The sequence below is a fragment of the Seriola dumerili genome, unplaced genomic scaffold, assembly GCF_002260705.1.
Source record: "Seriola dumerili isolate Sdu_G_001 unplaced genomic scaffold, Sdu_1.0 BDQW01000089.1, whole genome shotgun sequence".
NCBI classification, from domain to species: Eukaryota; Metazoa; Chordata; class Actinopteri; order Carangiformes; family Carangidae; genus Seriola; species Seriola dumerili.
The window spans coordinates 736,501-763,974 of record NW_019174344.1 but is presented as its reverse complement, the minus strand read 5'-3'; the positions used below and the strand labels follow the sequence as shown (position 1 = coordinate 763,974).

At 38.3% G+C, this 27,474-nt stretch overlaps 1 protein-coding gene across 2 annotated transcripts; it reads right to left on the bottom strand.

Annotated features, from left to right (window-relative positions):
- Window positions 1-2,191: 2,191 nt before the first annotated feature.
- Window positions 2,192-27,474, bottom strand: rad18 (RAD18, E3 ubiquitin protein ligase). 2 transcript variants are annotated; one of them, XM_022745721.1, is made up of 13 exons: window positions 27,340-27,474; window positions 26,256-26,334; window positions 25,317-25,378; window positions 25,071-25,141; window positions 20,066-20,496; window positions 19,353-19,452; window positions 18,434-18,621; window positions 17,905-17,975; window positions 17,618-17,678; window positions 12,764-12,889; window positions 11,829-11,949; window positions 8,377-8,421; window positions 2,192-2,478 (listed from the first exon to the last, which is right to left on the bottom strand). In XM_022745721.1, the coding sequence occupies exons 1-13, from the start codon at window positions 27,388-27,390 to the stop codon at window positions 2,379-2,381; spliced, it is 1,506 nt and encodes a 501-aa protein (XP_022601442.1). In that variant the 5' UTR covers window positions 27,391-27,474; the 3' UTR covers window positions 2,192-2,378. The 2 variants fall into 2 exon arrangements, with proteins under 2 accessions (XP_022601442.1, XP_022601443.1); XM_022745722.1 differs by having other exon boundaries at window positions 27,348-27,403.

Sequence of the window (27,474 nt, the reverse complement as noted above, 5' to 3'; positions counted from 1 at the left end):
GTTTTGTCTCCAGCTATGACAGGTGTTATTTTGCAGGTTAAGTTTTAAGCTTTGAGCCAAAACAAATGGCATCTGAAAAAGAGAGGTAAAAAAAAAAAAAAAGATGGCAATTGTTTCAGATGTAAAAAAGTAAGTTCCAGTGGTGTATATTGAAAAGTAATGTCTAGCTTGAGGTGAGACATCTTTACTTGTTTTTTAAACCTATTTCAAAAACCTTGTTTTCATTCTAATTCATAAAGACAAAACAGACAAATTATAAAATGGATGTGCAACATATGTGTATTATCTTTTATTTATTATGTTATGTTGTTTTGTGCAACTAAATAAATCCAAGTATAAAATCTAAACTACTAACCACTGATATCGCAATAATTTTTCATTTTATTGTTTTGATAATTACAGAAAACGAAGCAGACTACAATAATGAGTTTCTCACCAAGTTAGAATGTTACTTAGAATCCTGAAACAAATTTTCAAAGTCCGTGAGCAAATGGAAAAGTCTCCCCAGAAGGAAATCTGATACTAACATATAGGCATTTTCCTATTATGGTGGGCACTCCTTCAAACTTGCCTCTAGGTAATTCCTGGTTCAAGTGAAATTAGTCACCCAATTGGCAGAATCTTTTAACCGTTTTAGGGTGGAAAAAAGATTTGAAGCCTAAGAGGGCTGTTAACACTGCTGCCATTTTGTCCTGGAGGTTGAGCTTAATGAGAGCTGCAGTCAGGGGCAGAGGAGTTCATGCAGAACACTCAGTCCTGAGGGCTGATGTGCCCCTGTGCGTCTGCTACAATGCTTTTTTGGAAGAATCAGACTGATCCCATACAATGACATTCGGACTGGTCATCCTTTCTCAGCAGGTTTGGAACGGTTGTGATGTTACCAAAGGCTGCCGTGGCTGTACAGGCCGTTTAGAATATGAGTTAATGTATATTAGGGGCCAGGGAGGGGGGCGTTATGCAATTAGCAGAGATTTATGAGGCTCAAAATCAGTTTCAACTTGTGTTGGACAGACAACTAATACCCTCTTCAACATTACAACCCAGACGCAGACTAAAGAAGGTGACTGTGATTCCTACTGAAAGGTTGAAGTCTGTGTGGATCTCTGCTGGAGACAGTGTGTATATGGAACCAGTGATATCACTGCCTGTTTCACTGTCTCCCAAACGGAGACAGGCATCAGGAAACACTCAGTCCCCTCCTGTGGTTTCAAGCAAGAGTAGCATCTCGGCTAACTAAACTAAACAAAGAGCATCAATGCATAGAAAAGAAGTAAGGATGCAGTGGGATCAAGAGGTGCGTGGTATTGATGAGCATGCCATATTGATATGAGTCCAGCGATGTGTCCCCGCTTCGTCTGAGGAAGAGAGTCAACTGAGTCAGAAGCACCATGTTTCTGACTCCAGGCGAGCTCTGTTTTCAATCAAGGTCGGCTCCCAAAAGTGTTCCCGCTCGCTCTCCCATGCACGTATAGATAAACACCGACTCCCCTTCCTAAGTGTTTACACTCTCGCTTGTTTTGACCTGGGGTTTTCACAAGGACAGGCTTTATTGAATTAAACTGACCCCGGTTACTTTTCTTTCAGAGAAAACAACCAATTTGAAAACTACAGAGTTGTTGCACGCTTTGAAACTGCAAATGACAGAGGAATCCCATGTGCCCCGGCTCCTAATCTGAGTCGGCCAAACAACAGCCCAAATATGAGGGAAGTTCTTGAAGATGGAGGTGATAGGTTAGCAAACACAGACAGACATCCAGTGATTTGGTGGGAAAAAAAAGTGCATATTTACGCATTTTTGGGGATCGTTTATACAACTGCTAATTCAACGGTTATACCGCAGAAACTCTCTGTACACTGTGTACAGATTTCAACATCCAGTTGTGACTACACAGGCAGCCAATGCTGGATGATAGATCTATTATGTAACCCGTATTATGTTTACATCTGCCTGTGTCTTCCTTTAAACAAAATTGCTTTTGATTTTTTTTTTTGATTTTTTTTTTTTTTTTTTTTTTAAAAACACAAAAATCAATCGAATCAAATCAAACAAACAAAATCGTTACTATACTAATCAATGCTGAAGAAAATGAAATATTGATTTCATAGTCTCTCACTCCTGAAGTCAGCTGATGAAATGGATCACAGGACAACAAAATATGTTAAAATACTCAACATTTATTCACACCATGAGTCAAGAAGTTAACTGTGCAACTTCAGAAAATAAATGCCAGAGAGGGATGTGTAGAGAAAAAAAAAAAAAAAAAAATCATTCCTTGATAAACTTAAAAGTCAGTCAAAAGTTCAGTGTCTGTGAGAGATCTTTCTCTCTCTCTCTCTCTCTCGCTCTCTCTCTTGCGTTCTCTGTCTTCCATCTCTCCTTACTTTTTACGCTTTCGTTTTCCTGGAACGTGCGACGAAGCTGCATCGTCTCCTCTGGAGCTGGGCGTTCGCTTTTGGACTGAGGTCCTCTCTGTGTCTCTGTGAAAGAACGTTTTCAGAGATTAACCTTTTAGTTTTCTCTAAATGGAGAACAGAGAGATCCCACATTTCTTATAAACAACGATGTCATGAACATTTTGCTTGAGTAAATATGTTTAACAAGAAAGGTAAAGCAAGCAGTGATTGAGGTACCAGACTATTACAATGCCACTATTTTAAATCAAAAGCCAATCTGAGCAGGTGTGATATTTCATGGTGAGACACGTAAACTTCTCTCTCTTTTACTGCTGTGCACTAATTATACACATTTCCTGCGCACCAGGTGGCGTGGCTTCTGCAAACAATATATTAAAACCAAAAAAGCTTAGAGCATTGAATTACCTACTGATCATGATGTTCAGTCATGGAAGGAGCATCCGCTATGAGCCTCGGAGGGACTGTCCCAAAGCCATAAACACCATGCATTAGCTTATATCAACCTACAGTAGTAAAGGTGAAAACAAGTTCTTCTTAAACTTGGCTTCTTTCCTCAGGCCATCCACCAACTGACATGGATGCTGAGAAAACTCACATCCATGTCGGGGGGGGGGGCCTTATAATTTCATCACTTCTACGATTAAGGATTTTCTGCCAGTACTTCATTTAACCATTACCATTTCTGTAGATTAAAGGACCTCCTATTCGCCTGCAGTTGTCTCTATGTAACCAATAGTTCATACAGTCAATTAATTAATTTGACCAATTAATGCAAAGGATATACTATACATTTTGCAGATTGTATTCAGCTAATGGGAAAGGGAGGGAGGTGTGTAGCCTAGGCACATTCACACTTGATTATCATGCTGTTGAAGTGATAGAAACATCATTCTGACTCTAACTTCAGCAGCAGTCAGTTTGACAGCCTTCCAGGAAATACATTACAGGGGACTAAGTGGTTGCTCACACCAGCAAAAATCACTTAGATATTACTCTGTGTGTCAGGTCAAAACGAAAAAAAATAAATGTGTATGCTCACAGAAAGCTCTTACACTTGTACCTGTCCATCCAGCCACATGACACACAAAATGTTTCCATTTTGGGACCGTGGCTGAAAAGACAGATTTGTTACCAGAACATTAAGTCATTCTTCCTTGTAAAAGCATAACGTCAACTTTAGGCCAACATGAGCTGAGCAGGCGCTGTATATGGTGCTGTTTATTGTAAATCCTGTACATTGGGTAGCGAGTGTGGAATCATAGGACAGAGTTTGCAGATTACCTCATTAGTGTTCAGGTTCCCTTTTGTCTTTGGGTTTAAATCCAAAATATTGCCAAGTAGGTGCTTTTGCTTTTTGCTTTGACACCAAATCGTTGTCTTGTCAGCCAACTCTCCTCTGGTCACGTGATAAGACTCTGCAAAACTGTGCAACAGTGACTACCATGGCAACCCTTTTGTTGTGTTAACACACATCATGACAGTCTTTCTGCACAGCCTCTCTATGGATCAATCGAGCAGTCACAATGTACTGCAGGTGCTCACACGAAATGTAAACAGAATTGATTTTGTCCACTGACAATTCATTCAAAAACAGGACAATCACCTCCGCAGATATATTGACAAAAAATAGGCACCGTTACTTGCAAATCTGCTATGAACGGGAGAGCAGGAAGAAAAAAAAGGAAAAAAGAAAAATATGAAGCCACAGATTCTGGAAGCCGTGACAGACAGTATGGGCTGTCGTTTACTGTTGTGAAGTTCAGTTTTACTTCTATCACATCACAGACTCAGTCAAGACTTTGGCAGCAAGAACATGTAAAATATGAACAAGTGCCAAAATCCATCTGCCAGATTGTTGCTCTTTATGGCAGTTAAAAAAAAAGTGTTAAGGAAATATCAATGCTAACATTTTTCAAGCGTTTGTCAAATTTTTATTTTTTAAACATTAATTCTACCATTGGAAGATGATGCATCTTATAGTATTGGTATTTGTTTTTGTATTGATATTTACATTCAGCTGCTATAGCAAGAAAATACACTACTACAATATCCTGTTTTTATTCTGAAGGAAGCCCTGGAACACATCTGGACAGAGTGCTCTGAGCCGTTTTTCCCTTATGGATTATCTATGACCAAACCAGTGTTCTTTGCTACCAGGAGATCCCTGTTGGGCTCCACAGCTCAGCATGTAGTGTTAAGTTACAGCCTCATTACTGAAGCACCTCTGACACAAACTGATGGACACTGAGATCTCCTCCATAAGAAAAGTTCAGATAAAATGGCTGGGAAACCAAAGGGGAGCCCTAAAACCACAAGGTCTGGAACCACTTACAGCTTCCATGAAGGGCTCTCTTCATCTGATTGTCCCACAGATGTATATCACCCTCCAGCCAGTGACAAAGTCCCATGTCTCTTTATCTTGACCCTATGGACTGGAAAAACAAAATTCCAGCACTGGAATGTGGGTCAGAAGTCCACGTGTGGGTAGTAGAAGGATGGGGAAATGTGTGAGTAAAGTGGATTACTGGTAAACAGGCAGTTGGCCTCTGCACAAAGTGTGGATTGGGACTAAAACAATCAACAGTTGTCATCTTTGCCAGCATCTGACAAAGGCTGGAGGATGGAGATAAAGCCTAGCCTGATGGAAAGAAAATTTCCTTTCACACTTATTACAAACACAGATTTGGCTTCCGCCCATTGAAATGATGACGCATTCCCAGGTCCAACTACTGGTGTACTGTGACTATATACAGTTAAGTGCTGTAGTTTAGAACTTAAACTCAGAGTCGGTCAGAAAGATGAAAAGCAGAGTCCAGATTATCCACAACAAACGCAGTGGAATCACATTCAGACGTACGTGCTTTTGTTGCTTTATCAACATTGTGACAGTGAAGCTTTCTGCATGTGAAATGTCCTTGAGACACACACACGTGTGTGCAGGTAAGCATTAAGTTTTGATTTAAAATACAATGTATTGCCAACTGGCATGGTTTTACTGCGATACATATATTAAGATTAAATACTCTCGCACTAAGATATATTCTCATTGAATTTGTATCAGCATTGTTCATCCAAGGAGACATGTCTTAACCAGAAACATCATCTACACTGGTTTTATAATTAATCATTTAAAGAGTTCTAGTTTAGCAGCACAAGGCAGCAACAGAAACCTTGGAGAGGGGACGAGGTTGCAGCGCTGTGCAGTAAAAGCAGCACCACACTGTGTAACAGAAGGGTATGATTCTATGTCTCAGTGCAGGGCTACTAGGTGAATGAGCTACAGGTCAGAGTAGTTATTTATAATGTGACTCCTCTGGGGGGAAAAGCTGTGTGTGACTATCTTATTGCATTGCTAGAATCTTTTGACATAGATGATTGCAGTCACAGCTCAGTGACAAAATGATCGAGAAAAAAAAAAAAAGACATATAAAACAGCACTTATGCACAGGCGAACAGCTTTACAAATGCAGAATGTATAGTAATGACTATTAAACCCAGTTGTCACACCATTAATTGGTTCAAAATATGGACAATAACATTTATTGCAGACATAACTCAAACTCTGGCAAACAGTTTAAATGGATAAAATCCATCCTTTCTGGGGATGTTATGTCGTCAAAACAATCAGCAAGTGCTCAGGGGCACTACAAGAAAAACCGTCCGTATTTGCTGACAACTTGTTGACCAGGGCTGTTAACGAATATTCAAAATTTGATTATATAATAAAAACGCGTGTTCTCACGTGGGCCTGGGCCGCTGCACTGAATGCACCACATGACGGACAGCAGTCACACAACATCACTTTCATTGATTGAAAATAAACCGTAGGTCAAGCTGAAGAGCGAACAATTCAACGACCGTGTGGTAACAATAGCAGAGAGTTTGAGGCCCAACTCTGCCACAGAGAGTTATTTAAATTCCAAGCGATCTAAAATGCCCCATTTGAAAATTCTTTGGATTTTGGATAGTAGACGGCAAAATTGTGGAACCTCATGAAAAGTTGTAGCTATGTAAGCTACAGTTAGTCTAACCTACCGTTCTAGCATTCTAGCACGAGCAACCTAAAATCCACATCTCAAAAACATGCACCCAAATGATCAGCTGTAAGTAGTAATGCCTCTTCTTGTACGGGTTTGTTTTCTTATGGACATAATGTGCAAAAATAGATATGTGAATGGATTATTTCATTATTCATTTATTATTTTTGGCCAATATTGACAGCCCTATTGTTGACAAGAGTAACTCGATGAGTAGTGCTTATCTTGTTGCCTCTGATAACAAGTGAGTTTCCCAGACTTGCTGAAGGAAAACCAAGGAAACTTGACCATTCAGTAAAACTAAAAAGAAATGTTTTTTTTTTTTTAAATAATTTATAACCAGAACATTCCTTTCACCTGATAAGAACAGAAGTCACAGCTAAAACACACAGGAAGATATATTCATAATATGGATCCAATCAATTCAGACTTCCACAGACCCACCTATAGTCAATCCAGGGATGCAATCCAGGGAACAAATTATATCTACAGATATAGAACCCTATTTTCCAAAGGACACAAGGCAAAGCACAGATAGCTTTGCGGGTAGATAGTGCATTCATTTTTGTGTTTTCCGGTGCAAAGCTCACAGACAGTACATGTGTATGACCCAAACTGTCTGTTACAGGACATTTAGTTCAGTAAATAACTTGAATTCGTCCGATACAGCCTATGAAACAAACAATTACAGTGTTATTAGTCTTATACAGTCTATTTAAACTCAACATTTTGGAGCGTGTGAAACATAAATTCAAAACTACAAATTCCATCCAGAGATGTTTTAGCAGTGTGCAACAGAGGTCGACCTTTACTTCCCTGTTTGCCTGTGTTGCATTGTGGACAAAGAGCTGATAGTGTTGCGTTATATATTTGAGAGATACCTTTTGTGGGGAGAAATAAACTGAAAACAGGTCAGATAAGACATGAATACCACTTGTCAGACTTGCTGTAAAATCAGCTGTTTAGTTTAGTTAAGTTTACCCCAGGACTGCAAAGGTGTCGCCCGCAACTTCTAACACTATTGCCTGAATAATGGAGAATGCATCATGAAGTGAAATTATCCCCGATGCAGCCTACAGTAAAAAACGTGATTTAAAGTCTGTTAAGCATTTTTGGTAGCGCAGTGACTGAAAGCTTACGCGTCCCCACCCTTTCGGTCTCACAAAATACTAGTGCCATTTCATGGGTTCTTTTGTTGTTTAGATTATTATAAGGAGTTAATGACATGAAAACATATTTTGAGAAAAATGATCAGACATGGCCATTGGACATAGATGTGCTAGGCTTGCACGTATGGCAAGCCAAATTCTACCGATTGTGCTTATGAGCAAAACAGAGACAGCATGCTTTCAGCAGAGCAGCAGTTATCTTCAGTCTAATGCATTAATAAAACCAGACTATAACCAACAACCTCATCATGCTTGTAATTTACAGATAAAGCTGTCTTATATAAAGTTAATTTTCATTTAAACATAAATGTCTAAATGAATGTCTATTGCTAGTCGATGAAGATACAGAGCAGACAGCTGCATTAGAATACTGCTGTAGATATGCAGCTATACCCTGTCGTAGAAAACACAGAATTCAACAATATTCTCAACACCTGAGAAATATAAGGCCTTGGCTTCAAGTGGCATCAAGTGGCGCAAATGCCTAGATCTAAGTGGAAGGGTAATGTGGTGCTGTATGTGGGATATCTAATATGCATAGTATTTATCAACTTGCACTGCGGAAAGCAATCCTGACAGCAGCAGTATGTTGACATCCAGTCTATGCATGAACACAAACCTGCAATTATGTCGTTTCTGTAATGGCTAACAGAGTGTATAAGGCAAATGTGATGAAACTCCTGGAACAAACATGTATGGATAGCACAGTTTAAAGTACAGTTTCAAGCAGTAACAATGACTGAAGAATCACTTACTCAAGGTTTCTGGCAGGCTCTGGACCAAAGATGTCAGAAAGAGAACTGTAAGGAGAGAAAGGGGAAGAGGAGGGAAAGAAAGGGAGAGGATGTCATTTTACAGAGATGAACAGATACATGGTATTCGCTGTTTCAACAAATACATTTACTGCACTGGCACCTGAATAACTGCCTGAAAGCCAGGTATGTCTAAACAGACTGTGATTTTCTTCTTTATTTTAGACTTATATGAGCAGGTGTTTTTACTGCATCGCGCATCCTCCAGACTCAGCTGTCACTGGCAAAGTCGTGTTACTCACAAGATCAACTAAACGCCAAAAAAAAGTTGTTATGGCTCTGGATGTTACTTCTTAGAGAGTAAAAATCTAGATATCTGATATGTCACACTACCATATGCCAAAATGAATCCTCATTTCTCTGCCTGATTTCAAACTAGGGCTATGGTTGCATGATGTTGCCTCAGGCAAACACTTCATAACAAGTCAGAGTATAGAGAAAGTACAACTCTCTTTTCTCCCGTCATGCTGACATTCAGTGAGATCTGGTTAAAGATTTTAAAGTGACTCTATGGTGACCTACAGGCTTTAGATTGAGGAACAATAACTTTAGATTGAGGTCCAGTCAATATACAGCTAGAAATTTTTTGGGCTTTTTTTTTTTTTTTTTTTTTTAAATTCCAAACTCATGGTAAGTTACAATGAAACATGTTTCAGGAAGGAGTTTATAAATACAATTATTTTAGCATGAGAAGCATTTCCGTTGTTGACATTTTGTGAGCAACTGAGCAACAGGTGAGTTTTTATGAACGAGCAGCAACACTACAATCATTTTGCTACTAGAAAACTATTTTTCCCCACTTCTATAGCTTTGGGTGAACAGCATGTTGGCACTTCTAACTTGCCCATTTCCCTCTCTCCGTGTCTCAAGTACACTCGTATGCAGAACAGGCTAATGTGCTGAATTGATTTGCTGCATGTACTGTAAAGCTGATCTCATTGCATGTGCATTCATAACAAAATGGCTTTTCTGTTGTTACTTGAAAATTAAATCATGAGGTTGTTCTGCCAGTTTATGGCCGGAATTCTTCTGTTACCCATCACCTCTGTACTCTATGGTTGACAGGGTATTGTCGCCTAGCAACCCTTACCACGTGTGTTTGTTTTTGTGTGACACCTTGAGGCGGTTTAATCACTAATGCCGACTTTCTGATTTCATTTGCAAATGAAAGTAAAACCCCTATCACACTGGTGGTTGTACTATATTACTGCTGTGATTTTAAACTGCAGAGAGAATGATTTGAAAACAAAAACAAAAAGCATTTTTCTCAAAAAAAACACAAACAAAAACAAAATAAATACAAGAGAGGAGAAACAAACAAAATAAATTAGCCTAAAGTGATTGTTGCATCCAGCCAGTTTGGAAAAGCTGGTGTGCAAATCAAGAGCACAATATGACTGGCTGAGTTATTATTCATTTTTAATATAAAAACTGTCTCAAACTAAGCATGTAATATATGATTTCCATATACAACAGCACAAAAGCAAGAGATTCACAATCAAAGAATGGGAAATGAATTGGACTCATTAGTAAAGAGTAAATCGCAGTTTATGATATAAGGGGTCCTCTAAATAGAAATATGGTAACACCTAACTTTGAGTCCCTTTACTGAGCATTTATAAGCAGTATACAAACATATAATAAGTGGTTTATAACACATTATGATGTAGTCGCATGCAGCAGAACACTGTGTGTATTACACAGTATTTGTCAGTAAGTATAACTTCTCCTATGAAGACATATTCTATATTGTCACAACTGTGTTTACTATATTGTCTTTCATTATGCACCAGACACCATGTGTGGGTATCTGCAGGAGTTTAACCTGTAAACAACAGTAGTAGTTGTTGTTTTTGCAACATCCAGCAGCCACAATAAAGACTGTTCATTGCGTCAGTGTGCTCGCCTGGTTTCAGATTCCCAGATGTAGAGTTCTGGCTGCTAGGCTTCATTTAGAGAGTGCAAGTGATCTTTGCTGTTTGAGCTCAGACTGCACATCTGTGTGATTTCACACTAATGATCTTTGTACTTTAACAAGCGGAAAAAAGACCAGAAAATAGCAAATGATTGATTCAGAACTTGTTTAAAACCTGAGCTTTCTGAATACAAAATAACAAGAAGAACAAAAAGAAAAATTATAGCTAATGTTAAATAGTGTGTCCAGTATGTTTTGATTTACATGCAGATCACCAACCCACAACGTTTAAATAGAATTAGAAACATGCAACAAACAACCTCAGGGTTTTTAAGAAAATATCCCAACAACAAAATAATATAAAATATCAGGTTCATTATAATTCCTCCTTTGATAACAGGTAGGACATATTTCCCTGCAGTGTCACAGTGTGATATAAGTTAAGTGACTGTAGGTGAAGAGCATAAAGTCTGACAATGTGGTATGAAATCAAGTGATAACTACTCCCACTGAGTCTTCAAGGTTGAAACAGAAATTCTCTGTATTGTACTGAGTGTGATTCATACACATTTCTTCCCACACATTTAGTTTTTTTTTTTTCAGACCAAGGATGTATTGCCAATAGATGGATGTCATGCAGATAAGCCATCGCACTGCACTACGTACACTGTGACTTTATGATCACCCCAACACAATGTAAGTTATTTCTTATTATTTTAGCTCCACTCGATTGCAGTATATTCTCCTAGCTGGATCTGCTGGTTCGCCTAATGTTTGTGATATCAGCTACATGAGGGATGTACAGATTTCAGGGACAGGAATTAACAGGAACCTCTTACATACAATAATCCATCAATGTGCAGATTTAGTATGTGTTGTGATTCCGTATTTACCATACTGCAACATAACATTTTTGTGGTTTAGGGTTCACTTTTTGATCCTCCACTATGTATAACAGCTAATATTATATATCACAAGTAAAACATACAAAGAGAGGAAGTGTATTTTCTTGGTGTTAATCACAGGATACAGACAAGTTGTCAAGAGACTGTTGTCCAGCCAAACCTGTTTTGTCTCCTTTTTCCAACATGTTTACATCTGAATGCAATTACCTCAGAGTTAACATAATAATTGTTATTACCATGATGAAGTTTATGAGAAAAAACTAATTAAATATCAATCTGATTATTACAATGCAGCCCATATACAAGTGGCCAGAAAAGAAACGCTACTACATCTCTAAAATAAAGACAGTCAGAAATGCCCTCAAGGCTTTATTATGCGGAAGCACTCTGCCAAGTAACCGTTGATCATTATCACTGTGGAATTACACTTCAGAACCAAACTGTATGAAAATAGTCAAAAATACATTCACTCAACTACTCAGCTTTTTGTCTATACAAGCACCAGCACTTGACAACAAGCTTTGAGGGTGTCATCCTCTGAAAGTGAATCAGGATATGTGGTATCTATGACTCACCTGCTGATGGACACTTCACTGTAAGTGGGACTGGGTGACAACTCAATCCCTCTTGCTAATGGCTCCTCGTCACTGTCTTCTACCTTAATCACTAAGCAGCTCTTTGATTCTTCAACTTGATCTGTAGGATGCAAAAATATATATCATCGTGTCAGACATCCAGGGGGAATCAATCAGTGGAGTGATGACCTGTCAAAAGGAGTATGCATAAAATGTCCCTGCCCCTGACAACCCAGTCTCCTTTGGTCTCACATATTCTCAATGTAAAAGTAGGTTTCAGGTCCTGCTGGTACTATGTAGCCTTTTATTTGTGTACTGCGTACAAATTAGCAACATGCAACCCCATTAATCTATTTGTTCAGTTGGTAAAAATCACACTATTCAAACCATGATAAAACATTTTGATGAATTAGAGAAAATTACAAATTATACTGAAAATATATGAAAAAAGATTTGTCACCGACTTTCAAGACTAAAAATCACTCTAATAAATTATCAGTATGTGAAATTATCTAAAAACTGTAGTTTCCTCAGTTACTCTTTCCACTCCTCACCTTCTCTGAACCTCCTCTTTAACATTTGGTAAATTGTTGTCTGCATTTCCACTTGTTGTAAAAACAGACCAAAATTCATCACAGCCATTGATGTTTCTCTATCCACCCTTGATGCGCACAACAGTGGAGTGCACAGTCATGTTGTGAATTCGGGAAGGATGGAACAACAAAATTGAGTGCACTTAACTCACAAACCTCTCACACACACACACAAGCAGCAGGGAGTCACTACAGCTGTGACAAGCTGCACTGCATGGCTTAGTAAAATAACATACTCATCATGATGCAATTCATTTGTTTTACAATAGGAAATGTTGTTTGGAGAGTTAATGCTCTCCTATGGCTAGAGTACATTTTATTCCTTGAGGAGTGTTGAAGTACCTGCAGAGGGCGTCTCTTCCTCTCCCTCCACTACGACTTCCTGTTTGATACGAGTCTGCCTTTTGGTCTCTAGGCGACCCCGGACCTGGGCGATAAGGCGGGAAAAGTCGCTGCTGTGCTGCTTCCCTGTGGGCAAAATACCATATATGGTGGAATAGGTAAGTGGGGAAGAGCTTTTCATGGCATGGGTGTTGTAACATTATGCAACAGTATCTGAGGTATGCACTTGGTGTCAGTGAGCTTAATGCAAAACTAGATATTATCATTTCAGGTTAGGGTTACGTAGCTAATAAGCTGACTAGACACTTTTTAAAGAAAGAAGGAACCCAACCCGTGAACAGGCCACTGTATGTTTTTTGGGAAATCGTGTATTAATATTTATAGTAAATACAGACTCATTTTTCTTTGGAACAACGAAATCAAACAGATCATGCAAAACAGATTAACATTTTGACTTGGAAATGACAAGTTCCAACCTTGAAAGGTTGAATAGATTTTGGAAGAATACAAGGTTTTATTCATGAGTCTCAGTGTTTGAAGTGAAATAACACAGCTGCAAGCTCCGAGATGAGATCACTATGGCAAAAAACTCCGACTGAGAAAGACGCCAAACACTCATTGAGAAGACATTATAGTTGAGTATTGAATTGAAGCAGGGAAGAAGAAAATTTTAATTTTGCCAGTGATCCAAAAATAAACGCTTTAATCACTTTCCACAGAAATCCAGAGGATCTGCAAATCTGTGATGTTGATGTGAGCAAAGATTGGAAAGTGGAGCCAGAACTGAGAGATTTCAAAAAAAAAACTGCATTTAACATTAGCTCTACAGTATGATCTAAATATTACCATTGCTAGGTTAGTGAGTGTTTTAAAATTGTGTACTACATACGTTGAAAACTTTTCAAACATTAGCTGATCTGAAGTTGATAAAGATGAAATTGAAAAGCATGGAATTTGTATCTCTCAGAAACATTGCTAAACAGAGCCCCAGTTTTTGTTGCTTATGGTTACCAAAATTGACAGTAGAATTTATTTCATTTGTAGACACTTGGAAGCTAAATGCTTGATGTTTGTTTGGAACCACATTAGTTGTTGCCCTGGCAACAGCTAAACTTCCTGGGGGCAGTATGTGTTTAAATTAAATGTTTCCCTTAAAGCTGCTATCATCAGTTATGGTTAAGGTTCAGTTAAGGGTTCTTTTTTAAATATTAAAAAAATAATCCACCCTTTCCATAGTTCTAACACACACATATGGAAAACCTTATAAAAGTAATATATACAGTATATATATTTTAAATTTAAAAGACAAATCTGCAATTTAGTTATAACATTTGCCAGTAAAACTATGCTTTTCTTTTACCACTGCAGCAATGAATGAACATTGTGACGCTGACAGTGGGTGACTCAAACTCTAATGGAGAGTGGGCGCCACTCTGTTATTATGAGACAACCTTAATCAATTAAAACTTTGAAAATGGAACAACTGTGCTATCTCAGACCTATCACTGATAGCTTAAGTATACATTTACTCTTCTGAACAATTAGTGTACTACATCTGTACTAGTTTTGGTAACATTGCATTGCAAAATGCATATCACCCATGTCAAAAATCCAGTTTAAATACATTGTCTTATTTAGTTATAAGTAAAAATGAATGTCATGTACCACGGCTGACCATTATATTTCATTGCAGTCTGCAGTCACAACATGGCAACAGTTGGGAAGCACATAGCACATCAAACTTGTCAGAGGCTGGTCTCACCACAAAGCAGGATTTCTGGGTTTTTCCTTGCAGTGACACTGGGTTGTGAACATGTGTTCTGAATAACCGGCAACTGACTATTAACTCTAAAAGAACATGTTGTCACATTAAGAGAAGGCTACAAGCTCCCGGTGGATTTAATGTGTGCATGCGCATATGCTGCTTTCACCTTCCTGTCTGCTCATTCACTATTCCCCACGCTGGCAGAGTGAGTCATCCACATCCTCTGATAAATCAAGAGGTTATCACAGCAGTGCAGCTATTTTTAGAACCCTCCTCCTGTGAGTCACATCCATTTTTCAGCCACTTTCTAAGTTAGCTCTACAGAGTTCTTTCTAACAGGCTTTTCATCTTGTTCACCCATGTCAACATGGCTTCGGATAATGTTCTATAATGCTGCTCTTCTTGTTTGACCTCTGCACCCTGTGGATAGAAACAAAGACCTGGTCTGTACGTCTGATTATCTGTCTCTGAATGATTATCTATGAGCTCATAAGGAATGGAAAAAGCACTTAAATAGCCAAATAACCCTACAAGTCATAATAAAAAACTCTGGGGTATTATTTACCCTGAGGTAAAAACCTCATCAGTTTTACATTTTCCACCCACCTCTAGCAGCTAAATTACTCACTACTCACACAGCAATCCTGCCTGTTTCTCTTCCCGAAATTGAGGGCTTCTAGACTGAATAAAGTAAGATAGTGATTATGGCTGGGTGACACTGAATATGCAAAATGGTAACGATGTTGTTGGAGGCACAAAGTATGTAATGCTGTGAATATTGCCTATTCAGTTTCCAGAACTGGCTCTCTAGACTCCTCCACTGCATTGCCATGCAACTATTACTCAACTTCAACTTAAATAACATCATGCAGTTTCTGTGATGGATTACCTGTGGGTTTTCCTACTCAACTACCTGCCTAAAGGAAAATAAAATTAATCCACTGACCGGTCTGAAAGCCTATGGTCTACTTTTAAAAATAGTCATCACAGGTGGTCATTAAGATGCCCAAAGTTATCAGTTCTTTCAGACATCTACTCTTGAGATAAGACTTTTAAAACTTTTGTGGCCCAGGCTTGTGTCCTGCTTTGTTCTGTAAGGAAATAATTCAGGGGGATCTTTTAAAAAATGCCCCTTTAATAGTTTGACTGAGGTATTACAACAGAAGATTCAAATCAATAAACAGGGCTTCCTGCAGTATTTCAAAAGAGATGCGGGCCCTCTCACATGAAGTAGAGACCACCTCCGCTATCATCAAAAGAAATTAAGAAACTTTCATGTACTTCAGGGAAGAAAGCAGAGTTTTTCTAAGGTGCTGCCTTCAGTTCCTCTCCTTGTCTCGTGAGTGTGGCAACATCCACTGATACATTTAGGTTTTTTTTAAATGGCAACTCTGTTTTCTGTTTGAATATCACATAACCATTCACATACACTGAGCGGTTTGCTCTGCAGTTGGTTGCTTAGTTGCAGAAAATACTACAAATGAGAAACGGCAATTGTGATACGTAAGACCAGAGACTTCTCTGCATGGACCGACGACGAGGTGGAACTGAAAGCAGCACATGGGTATAAGGTGGTCATGGCGGCTGAAAACATGGATTGGGAGTCTTTGCAAAGCAAATATAGTAACACAATAAGAGTGGCACCTGGTGCATTATCCTTCGAATCCATGAATCAGGGAAGTAAACGTTGTGAATTAAGGAAGGAAGTGATTGTGGGTGTCTGTGTCATCATTTCAAGATGAGGTATAAACCTAGTGGACTGTGTATAGGTGTGCACAGGGTGCGATTTGTAAAAAAAACAAAAAAAAAAAACAATTTGCTGTAAACACCCCCTGATGACATATTACAAACAGTTTGTACCAAATCATTTTTGACAGAGCAACAGCCAATGGGCCACTCTGTAACTTCACTCACTCAACTCAGTCATGAACATGCGCAGATGTCCAGCCAAGAAGGGAAATCACAAGGAAAATCATACATGGAGACGAAGAAATGGAATTAAATAAAATTTAAAAAAAAGAATCGTAGAGAAGGGAATAATAGAAGTTATTATGTAGTTTCAAAAAAGTTGCAATAGGGAGATGAAGTTAGTGCAGTAGATGGTAAAAAGCATGACTGTATACTGTTGATCTGATTACTTTAATAAAGGCTTTTTAGTCTTAATTATGGTTCTGTATGAAATATTCCTCTTTAAAGCTAGTTCAGAGAGAATGTCTTATATAATGAAATATACCGTGTAACGAACATGAAAAGCTTACTTATTTTCCCTAAATGAAGACAAGTCAAGGCAGGTCAACATAAGCATTGCCTGCTTATGTTGACCTGCCTTGTCTTAGAAAGTGGCGACACAGCTGCACGATAGAGGAGCCTTCCTCCTGTGTACCACTCCAGTAGAATGAAAAAGAAAAAAAAAACATGTAGTTTGCAATATTAGTTTATAAGTGCTGTGAAATATATGGTGACAACAAGGAGAAAGCAACATTACAAAGCATTTCATTGGACACAAAATTGGTCCGTTCCACTTGGGTAAAAAAAAAAAAATACTCATGTTTTTGAGAGAAGTGTTCCATCTCTCTGAGGCAAACACATTTAGCGTTTCTTTTTGTCTGGTGTGTTTTCATGCAACTCGTACATTTTGGGTTTTCTACACAAGACAGAATTCATACATTTTGTAAATAAACCACAGTTTTGGACACAGCCCAGAGGGTCATAGTACCATCTTTTTTTCCTCAGTGATGACATAAATATATATTATGTAAAAGATTTCAGAACTTTTTTTTTTTTAAATCAAACAAAGTCAACTATCATGCAATGTGTCCTTTTCTTCTAATAAATAACCTTCTGGATTTAAGCTGAATGAAAGCTGTTTGTTTGTTAGTTAGTTTGTCACCAGGATTACGCAAAAAATACTGAACCGATTTGCACTGAATTTGGTGAAGAGATGGGGGGGTAGACCAGGGAAGAACCCATTAAACTTTGGGACAGATCCGAATCATTTACTATGAATTCTAATTATTTTTTAATTAGCTTTGGCAGAGGTCTGTGCTCTTTGACTGCCCTTCTAGTTGGGGAAAGGAAAAATCACTTACTATAATTTGAATGCATCTCATCAATTTCCTTCTCAGTCTGATTCTTTGTGAAAACCATGGCCTGCAAGAGGTTTGAATGGACAAGAAAATATACATTAACCATCAATGAAAATCCACCTGACAATACTGTATTACTAAAACATATGCTGTGCAATTGCTCCATGTCAGCTTGGTTTAAGCCAGCTATTTAGAACTGCCCTACTACTGCGATCGCAAAGTTCTTAAAAAATGTAGCCTATGAAATTTTAACACAATTCAGGATATCATTTAAAGCAGTTAGTACGTACAGGTTTGGCTTTCCCCTGCAGTTGGTTCCTGATCTTCTCGTTGGCCTCCACCTGTTTGGCAATATCTTCAGCTGTTGACAGAGGAAAGAAAAATCTTTATTACTCTTGAGATCACAAAGATTGCCTGTTATATGAATTGAGCTGTCAAAGACGAGAGGTTTTGACCCACTCTCACTGTTCAAAACGGAGGCATTCCTGGAGACGCCAGTAAAAGGAAAAAAAACAACCTGTATGATTGAAAGTGACTGTCCACACATCTTACTGTGCTGTATAAATTCATGTGCTATGGATTTGAACACATTTGTCCTCAGAGTTAACTGAGGACATTTCCACAGTTGTTACATACACTAGATAACTGTGCTATAGCAGCACTTTTGTGGAGTTTTAAAATCAAATTTGTTTCATTAACTCCAATGATGCATACAGCTCATTAATATAAAAACCAACGGCACATATTTCATTAGTCATCCTACTCGCTCATGATTACAAACATCACACAGTTAACTACAGTATCACCTTCATGGTATACCTGATTGTGGGTTTAGGGAATCACACTGGGCGTTGTATATGTGGACAAACTGCTGGTGTCTTTTGATCAGCTGGTCTCGAGAGCCCTGCATTGAGAGGTGGCATTCCTTCAGCCTCCTCTTCAACTCATGCATGGAAAGTAGGTTGTACACCAGTTTGGTCATTGGATGCCTCGTCCTGCCAAGGGAGCTGCAACAGACAGCCTGAATAGTTTATTTTAGTAATCACCACATATTGCTTGGTTTTGCCTGATGAAGGCATGAATGTGCTCAGCTGTAATAAACTTCTGTGACTGACGGTTCTGTCTCGGATTTCTTGGACACCATAAGCAGAAAAGAGTGATGTAAATGCCACCTCAAACATATCACACGTTGGTCACATCAGCTGAGCTCATGACAAAATTATATAAACAGATGGGATTTGCCATTTTTTGCCATTTTTCAGTCTGGTCTTATGATCCGTGGTCCTCTTATATCACACGAGCCAGTCAAATGTGTTTTTCAGCTGTATTGTACATTTTCTCTTTCATAAAGGAATTAGTGTAAGGAATTAAGATTGATAGCAAGAAGAATCCTATTCATGGAGGCTGGCTACACCAGACCTGAGTATTAAAACCTCTGCAATTTATCTTTATGACATCAAAGTCAACTCCAGAATTAGGATTAATTTCCAAACAGTCACACAATCCCTGGATAGACAAATCGTAAATTGTTTTTTAAGCATGTTCGAAACACACCGTCACAGTCAGTGCAAAGCGGTTATTATCCCAAAAAATTGCCCCAACACATAAATCGCTCCTAAAAACCTCAACTTGTCCTTTTTACATTTTAGTTTTATCTATATCCCTATAGAGCATAACAGGTTGAGCAAACAACAGTTGGGAGTCATCATTTAAGTGAGCAGTTAAGTGGGTATTTTACCTCCTCAAGCTTTCTTTCTTCTCTCCACTGCTAAGACATGTGTCCAGATGCTTGTTGATAAACTGCTGTGACACACTGACAGAACACACGGGGCACTCCACTGCAAAAAAATTACACAACAGGACATTATCAGCAGCTTATTAAAAAGATAAATATATACCAATCACATGGGAAAAACAGTTGTTATAACACTAGAATGTCTTCATTAATTATTCTAATTAAAGAAATGAAAAGCTGATCCTTAACAAGGTACCAAATATCTAAAATCAGCAACACAACCCTTTTATAACATTAACTAGAAATCTTAACACGTATGACTTTCAAAAGTACACCATTCATTTTGAAAAAGTTGAAAAATTGCATAGACTGAATACTTGCTTTGAAAAGGAAACCACTTAAAATCCCATATGTCAAGACTGTCCTTGAATGAATAACACAAGTTTTCAAAACAGTCCCTGCTCACAACTCTCACCACACACATCTTTGACACAGAGGCAGAGGTGGCCTGCCAATCAGTGTAATGGATTTCACAAACCAAACAAAATTAAAGATTGTGTAAATTGATTTTGTGTTCATTTTTTAATAACGCAGAGGTCACACCTCTGCGAGTGTCATCAGGAGTGATTTTGTGAGTGAGTTAACGAGACAGTTCCATGGGCTGTGTCATACTGGGTGATGCAGCGTTCCTAACATACAGGTAGAAAAAGCTTCACCTTTGATTACGGGCTTTACGTCTATCGATGGTGAAGAGGAATGTGCCATCTCAACCCCGGTGCTGAAACTGTGCGAGGATGTGTCCTCCTGTTTGACAGTCATCAAACCTTGGACAGATGCCTCCTCCACATCCATCGGCTCTTCCTTCACGGTCACTGGAAGACGAGCAGTTGCTGAATGTAGGTCAGCATCATTTGCACGGTGAGTGTGTGCAGTCTGTATTTTTCCCCGCTGGACCCACTGAGAGACAGAACCATCTCGTTGGGTTTCTTTAGCTGGAGGTGTTTTGGACTTCTTTTGGAAAAAGTTGCTCAGAACGGAGCTGGTGCACTTCTGGGCCCTCGCTCTGGGAGTTTTACATTTGACAGCTGAAGCTGGGGTCTTGGGCGATATTGGAGGAGAGTCAAAATTTGCTTTTGACAACTGCTGCCTGGAAAAAGAAGAACAGCAAAGTGCATGTGAATGAAAATGTGTGAAGCATATGATTTAGACATGTACACAGCCATGCCCCCTTTTAAAAGTTTGAATGCATTTTGATACATACAGTACAATAGCCTGTTCTGTTTCTCTCACAAATTATCTACCTAAAAACACTGATCAACAACACGCTAAGTATAATTACATAAAGTATATTATGTAGGGTAACAGACTTTATGTCCTCTTAAAAAACATTAAGACCATTGAAAAGAGAAAAGCGCTGTGTGGCAATAAATACTGTTGACAGTAATGTGACCCATTGACGTTAAACTGCACCTGCTCAATTATGACTCTTTGGCTACAGTCTTGGAAATGTGGAAGGCAAACAAATTGCTGCAGGGCCATTACTTGGTAATAAAATGGAACCAATGAGGTGTGTGATGTTCCGCTTTCCATATTTAAAACTTATTTGTGCTTACTGTCCCCATTAGAGCAAATTCATGCATATGCACAGACGCACACCTGCACACATACCTCCTCCCAGCCCCACAAAGAAATATACTCTCCCCCTACCATACATCTATAAAACTGCAAAAATGTATGGAAAAGTATCTAAATCACAACAAGTTGCAAAGTGGAAAGTTTCTGGCTTCATTTACTTATTTAATATTGTCCCTTCTGTAAATTTGGATCTAATTGTTTATTGCACTGTTGCTTAACTGCAGTGTTACTCAACATTTGCGTTATAGCCATTAGTTGAAACGTTTTCTGCCTCATTTGAGCAATCTCATTTTTTCCATCACTTTAGTAAGTCGAATGGTTCTAAATATGATATCCAAGTAGTTTACTGGCTGTTGCCATGGAGATGACACCAGCCAGAGACACAAATCAGGCTCTAAATTTGGAGGTGTAGTACTTGTCAGGTATACTTTGTGTTTAAAATAAGTAACACATTTTACACTGTAGTAACATTGTGACCAAGCAGTTCTATAACTTTGCTACAGGTGACAAAAACTCTGACATAAAGGACTCTTGAAATCACCAAAGTAATTACATTTTAAGCGCCTTTTTGTCAAGCTACAAAAAGAAGCACTCTTTGAATAATGCTCATCATTATCTGCTTGGTCTATAAAGACTGGGCAGTTAATTGAAATATCAATAGAAACATTTAACAACTTCAAGGAAAAGACAGGAACTGAGTGCCCATTCCATTGTGACTGACTTATTCCAGCACAAGGCCCGTAATATAAAACATATTCTGTAGCTCCTTTTCACAAAAATAAAATTCAAGGTGCATTCCAGTAAGGCTTGAACGCATTTTAGGTGGAAAAGAATGAGCTGGGGCTCACCTATACACACATTACAGTTCAATCTGATTGTATCCACAATTCATTATTCAGCAGCAGGAGGGAGACTCAGGCCATTCATAATTAATGGACCAGGTCTTTCCGGGAGTCAAGAATGAAACAGATTTCAAGTGTTTGCAGTGACTGCAAAACAATGTTTTAAACATTACCAATTAACACAAAATGTGGCACGACACAAGAAGAATCATATCAAGACTAAATATCAATGAGTTACAAAAAATAAAAGTCAGATTCTCAGAAATACATTGACATTGACTATTTAAGTGGGATACTACATGAAGGAATAGACCCAGCAATTTAGGCATTTAGTTTGAAATCTTACTTGCAGTAAGCAAAAGAACCAAAATGAGTCAATACCATTTACTTAAATTACACACACTAATTGAATTTAAATTGCATTGTAAAATTGATTCTCCCGACAATGTGAAGAATAACCTTTTATAATTAGAACTGAGTGCTAAGTGGATGGACTGCTACTATATAGCTACTATGATGCTGGACGTCAGTGATCTTTGTTGACCCACGCTTCTTTGAACACCCTCTGTGACATACAAAACAGCCACTGACTACAGTTGTTAAGAGGTATAAAGACACTGGTCCATTACAAAAGAAACACAACAGAAAAGGGCACTGTGAATGAATGAATTTAATATCAGTGTATGTAATGTCTCAATGTGCAAGCACCACGTCTACTTAAGTAAATGTGTTTACTGAGTGAGACAAGAGACTACGAGGTAGCTGGTCACTGCGATAACGGCTAATGGTATGCTAGAGACGTAGGCCTCTTATTCAACAGTAGTAAATAACTGCCATCAGCCAACAGCTACCTACTGTGTAGGTAGGTAGCAGTGAGAAATATAAGTAGCCCGAAGAAGGAGGTAATCCCCAAACACCTGCTATAAAGTCTATAACAGAGGCAGTCTTTAAATGTAATACATTTATTCCACAGAAAATGAACTAAATTGTTTGAGACAAGTGTGTTGCTACATAACAACAACACTTTATGAATCCCATTTTTCAGACACTCAATGCTAGACAACAGGAAATTGAAAGACAGAGGAAAGAGCAGCTTTGCAAGCCACCCATTCACAACAGTGATGAAAATCAGAAGGTCTACAGTTTGAGGGAAGAGCTTTCAGAGTGTAGATAACTTTGAAGTGATTGATGGAAGGGAGAAACATCATGGCTCACTGACTGATAACAGCGCTCAGATATTATATCGACATCAGCCCAGACATTGAAGAAACAATTCAGAGGATCTTACTTTTTTTTTTTTATGATCATCATCATTTATCATTTATTTTGAAGGCATAATTCCCACTGATGAACAGAAAATGAGCCAGAGTTCATCTAGCAGGTTTAATTTCATCTGTCTGTCTTGGGAAAATGCAATAACGCACCTTAAAACATGAGCAAAATATACATCCCTAATAGAAGCTTGTTCTGCCGTCATTGTATATTGGGGTTTTTCTTCATTAAGAACAAACAAACAAAGACTGCCAGGTATATAGAGTGATGTAAAAATCTTTCTTTTAACTACACTTGACCTATCCTCATCTATATACTGATGCTGCTGTAACAATGCAAATTCCCCCTTGTGGAATTAATAAAGTGAATCTCAGCTTATCTTCATCTTATTTTATGACTCTAAACTGAGATACGTAATCACAGGGATTGGCACGAGCTACTGCAGTTTTATAGTGTAAATTTAAGTTTATATCGCATTATAAAACAATTATGACCCCAGGCTGCATAAGACAATCAGTGACTGCAAGCATATGGCTAGCTGCACCCATGCAGCCAGTGCTACTCATAACAGGATAATCAATTTTGAGTAAATGTTTTTTTCCTTTACTGGGATAAGTGTCACTGGGGAAAAAATTTCAAATTTGAGGTATAAGGAAATTTCCTTAAGACCAGCTCTGGACACTGCTGTCTACATCCTGCTGTAATGAAAAAATATCAGCCCTAAAGCTACTCCACATTCACATACGTGCAAGACAAGGAGAATCTTGAATGACCTCAGCTCATGAAAACAAAATCCCCATTTCATTTACAGAAAATCCTTAAATCAGATGCAGATTACCGGAGGGCAATTAGAGTGTTTCTTCAAGGCTGGTAAATTGAAGTAAACTGAAATTGTCAATAATAATGGGATCCCCTAAAATCATAACAGTATAGTATTCTCTTCAGTTCTTAGAAACATGATGTTACAAATTGGACAGGTGCTCAGGGAGTGCGCCTGTGTTCATGGTAAAGGGGTTTTACGTGGATTGTGTCTCATTTCCTGATCGGCCAGTTTCACTATTCTTTTAGTCTCCCTCTGAAGGCAAAAGAATTAGATGTAATCACGCTAAAAATAAAAAACACTGTATGCTGTAGATGGATGTGTCAAAAGAAATTGCTTAGATCCTTGTTCTCGGATTGAGCTGGTTTGAAAAAGGTCAGGAAATACTTGATAGTACATGACAATAAAGAGCCATTCCTCAATAAGAACCAACAAACCAGTTAACTCAGTGGACCCCATGTTACACCTAGTATAACGCAAAATGCAAACGTCTTTGCTAGTTCCAGACCAAGCAGTTGTCATTTTCCCTTCCAGTGCACACATTGTTTAAATAGCGCCTACATAGGCGGGTGCACAACGCATATACACTCTGCCTGTTGCAAATGAAAAGGAACTTCAAATGTTTGGATAAGTGAGGTAGTACATTACAATACAACCCTCAGAAGGTCGAAACATTATTTGTGGCATATTGTGTGCTGCATAACATTGCCGTGTGTCATGGACGTCTCTTTGATATAGATGAGGCTCAAAACACTCCCCTGAATAATCAGGAGACTAAGTACACCCCATTTGAACCATGTTTCTGCCTCAGTGACTGTTTTTTTGCCATTAAATTAGAAAAAGTGGATATGGACACGCCCTAAATGCACTCACACTACATGCTTTATACCATGTGCTTTTGACTGTTTTATATTCATTGAACATTTTAATTCCTTGCACTGATTGCAATAGCTTCAAATCAAAACCGATGCCTAAACGGAATTTTATTCAATATATGTGCTGAATTATGCAATGCAATTGCTTACATTTACATTTTTCTATCATTTAATCCGCTACTGCAGTGTGCACTTGGGTCGATTGGCAGAGAAAGCCCTGATATTTTTCAGACATGACAGTTTACTGGTAATCGTCTACAATGTGATGTACGTTTACCTTGCAGCTTGAAAGTTTACGACCAAGTCATCCAATAAACGGTTGTTTCTTAGATCTTGTTCTGTTGCTTGCTGAGGGAAAGAAGAAGTGAGATATGAAGGAAACTTGCATCCTTTATCAAATAAATACAGTTAATTACAGATGATGGCCTATGAATGTGCCATCCTTATTGAGGTTATAACCATAATGATTATGGAAATGCAGCTGGGGAGTATACTTATGCATTCAAGTCAAGTTCATACTTACTGTATTGCAAACTGGACACTGCAACTTGTAGCAAAGAAATTGTCTGATGCACAAAGAGCAAACTGTGAAATGAAATGTAAACAAAATTGAGTTTATCTGTTATGCAGAGCTTACATCATTTCCTTTCTTTCATCACAGTTGTTAGTCAGTATCCATTTGGATGGAAAAATCTCATTTAGTTCACAGTGTGGCTCAATTATATCTGCTGAATTGAGTATCTCAGTGCACAAAACACAGAGCAAATTTCAGCACAAAAAGCATGCCAAGTCTTTAAGACACAAACAGAGTCAGAGAAAGATGCATCCACCTAAGATTAACTTGCTTCAACTGAAGCAGGGAACCCAAGTTATTAATGCAGAGACAACAGTAGGGCCTTGAATTCAGAAGTACTCTATAGGGGTCTTTCTCAAGATGATAATGGCATCAAAGCTAACATACACATGTACATATATTTGTACAAGTAGCTAACACACACATATTGCAAAAACACTCTACTCATTAGAAAAGGCATCCATTATCATTCCTTTACATTATACTACTGTGTGTACTTTTGTTCTGTGCTACTTGTTGTGTGCTCATTTTAGTATAGCTTTGTATGTTGTCTTTACTCAGTAAAGAAAATTATGTTTTTTTTCTAATCTGACCTGCCAAGGGACTGCTGATGCAAATCAGCTTGAAGCTACATTCTGGTGCCGTGCATCAAGTGGTGACATTTATGTTGAAAGCTGCACATGGTCCAGCTGTACATGGTCCAAAAAAATAAATGTTCAACTCTTGCTGCTTTGAAGTGAATTTCAAAACTACATTCTCAGCTGCATTTTGCTTGCTTACACAAGTCGCTCTGTGGTCTTGCCTTCATCTATACATGGCTTTGTTAAACTTATTGTAAGAGTAGTTAGCACCATGTCTGCTGTGGAAGCTGCCCTACTTGTTACTTACAGTTGTGAGAGCATTTTGTCATCATTGAAATATTGAGGAAGTCGAAGCAAATTGGACACCGAAGCAGGGCATCAACATTCTGCAGATGAGAAAAATCACAGAGAGCATACACTATTCATAAAACAACTCTACCAACCAAGAAAATAAAGTAGCCTGGCAATAATACATTTATCCTCTATTGACAACGTGGCAGGTTGCATGAAATTTAACAACACAGACTGTGAATAACTTTTTCAGTCAAATAAGTTTGCCTAAAAAGTTGAATGAATCAGATATTTCACTCAAATGTTTTAAAATCTAAATAACCTTTGTATTTATTTATATCTATTTTCAGAGTAACAAAATATGACCAATCAAATTGTTCAATCTAGAGTTGGTTATTTCCCTGTAAATAACCAGGGAAATAACCATGAAATTGGCAAACAATTTTACATACATTCCTACAGAGGGACAGTACGTCTGTCTTAAAACCCATCCGTACCCCATAGTGTGTAAGGTTACTAGTGGTTGCATGGGTCATAGCTAGTAGCACTACCCAGGTTAAGTCTCTTCTCATGTGCTCATGTGTTTATATGGTGTGTTTCACAACATCCTGCACTTGGTTCACTGTCATAATGCATACTGTACAGCATCCCAAATTAAGTTAGCATGACCTGATATGACCACTAGCTATGTATGTTTGGGTAATTGTTTGTCTTAGCAGGGTAGCATATACGATTAAGACTGTTGAAATAACGTTTGATGTTCTGAACGGACAGAGATCCAGTTCGACATTATGTGCACTGATCACTGGGTTACTTCGTCAGAAACTCAATGATCACAAATGTGCCTGTGGCATTGTGGCTATAAGGTTAGCTGATGTTACATTAGCAACTATTAGCACATAGTTCAGATGTATATGAAAGGACGGATTACAGTTAAATGTATGTTTAACAAAAGTTAGATTGCTTTGGAAAGGTAACGTTGCTCGCTAGGTAACGTCTGCGCTTCCATTGATGTGGCTGTTGTGGTTTTCATTTAGCTAAGGGCTAGTAGCCAGCATGTTAGCAAGACAGGTACATTTACAAATTAATCTAGAACTTACTTTCAGACCTGAAAGGCCAGGTGGTAAATCCGCTTCAATCTGGAGGGCCATGTCTAATAAACAAAAAGCAGCTATTTGAGGAAGTCACAGAACTTTTTGTTTCTGTGGTCTGTGACCAAAGTCCCGCTCGAAGAG

Coding starts and splice junctions, on each gene's coding strand:
- rad18 (XM_022745721.1), bottom strand. CDS start 27,390: ATGGCCCTCCAGATTGAAGCGGATTTACCACCTGGCCTTTCAGGTCTG. Junction 25,142..25,316: donor AGTGTCCAGTTTGCAATACA/GTAAGTATGAAC, acceptor TCTTTCCCTCAG/CAAGCAACAGAACAAGATCT. Junction 17,976..18,433: donor TTCCCTAAACCCACAATCAG/GTATACCATGAA, acceptor CTCTGTCAACAG/CTGAAGATATTGCCAAACAG.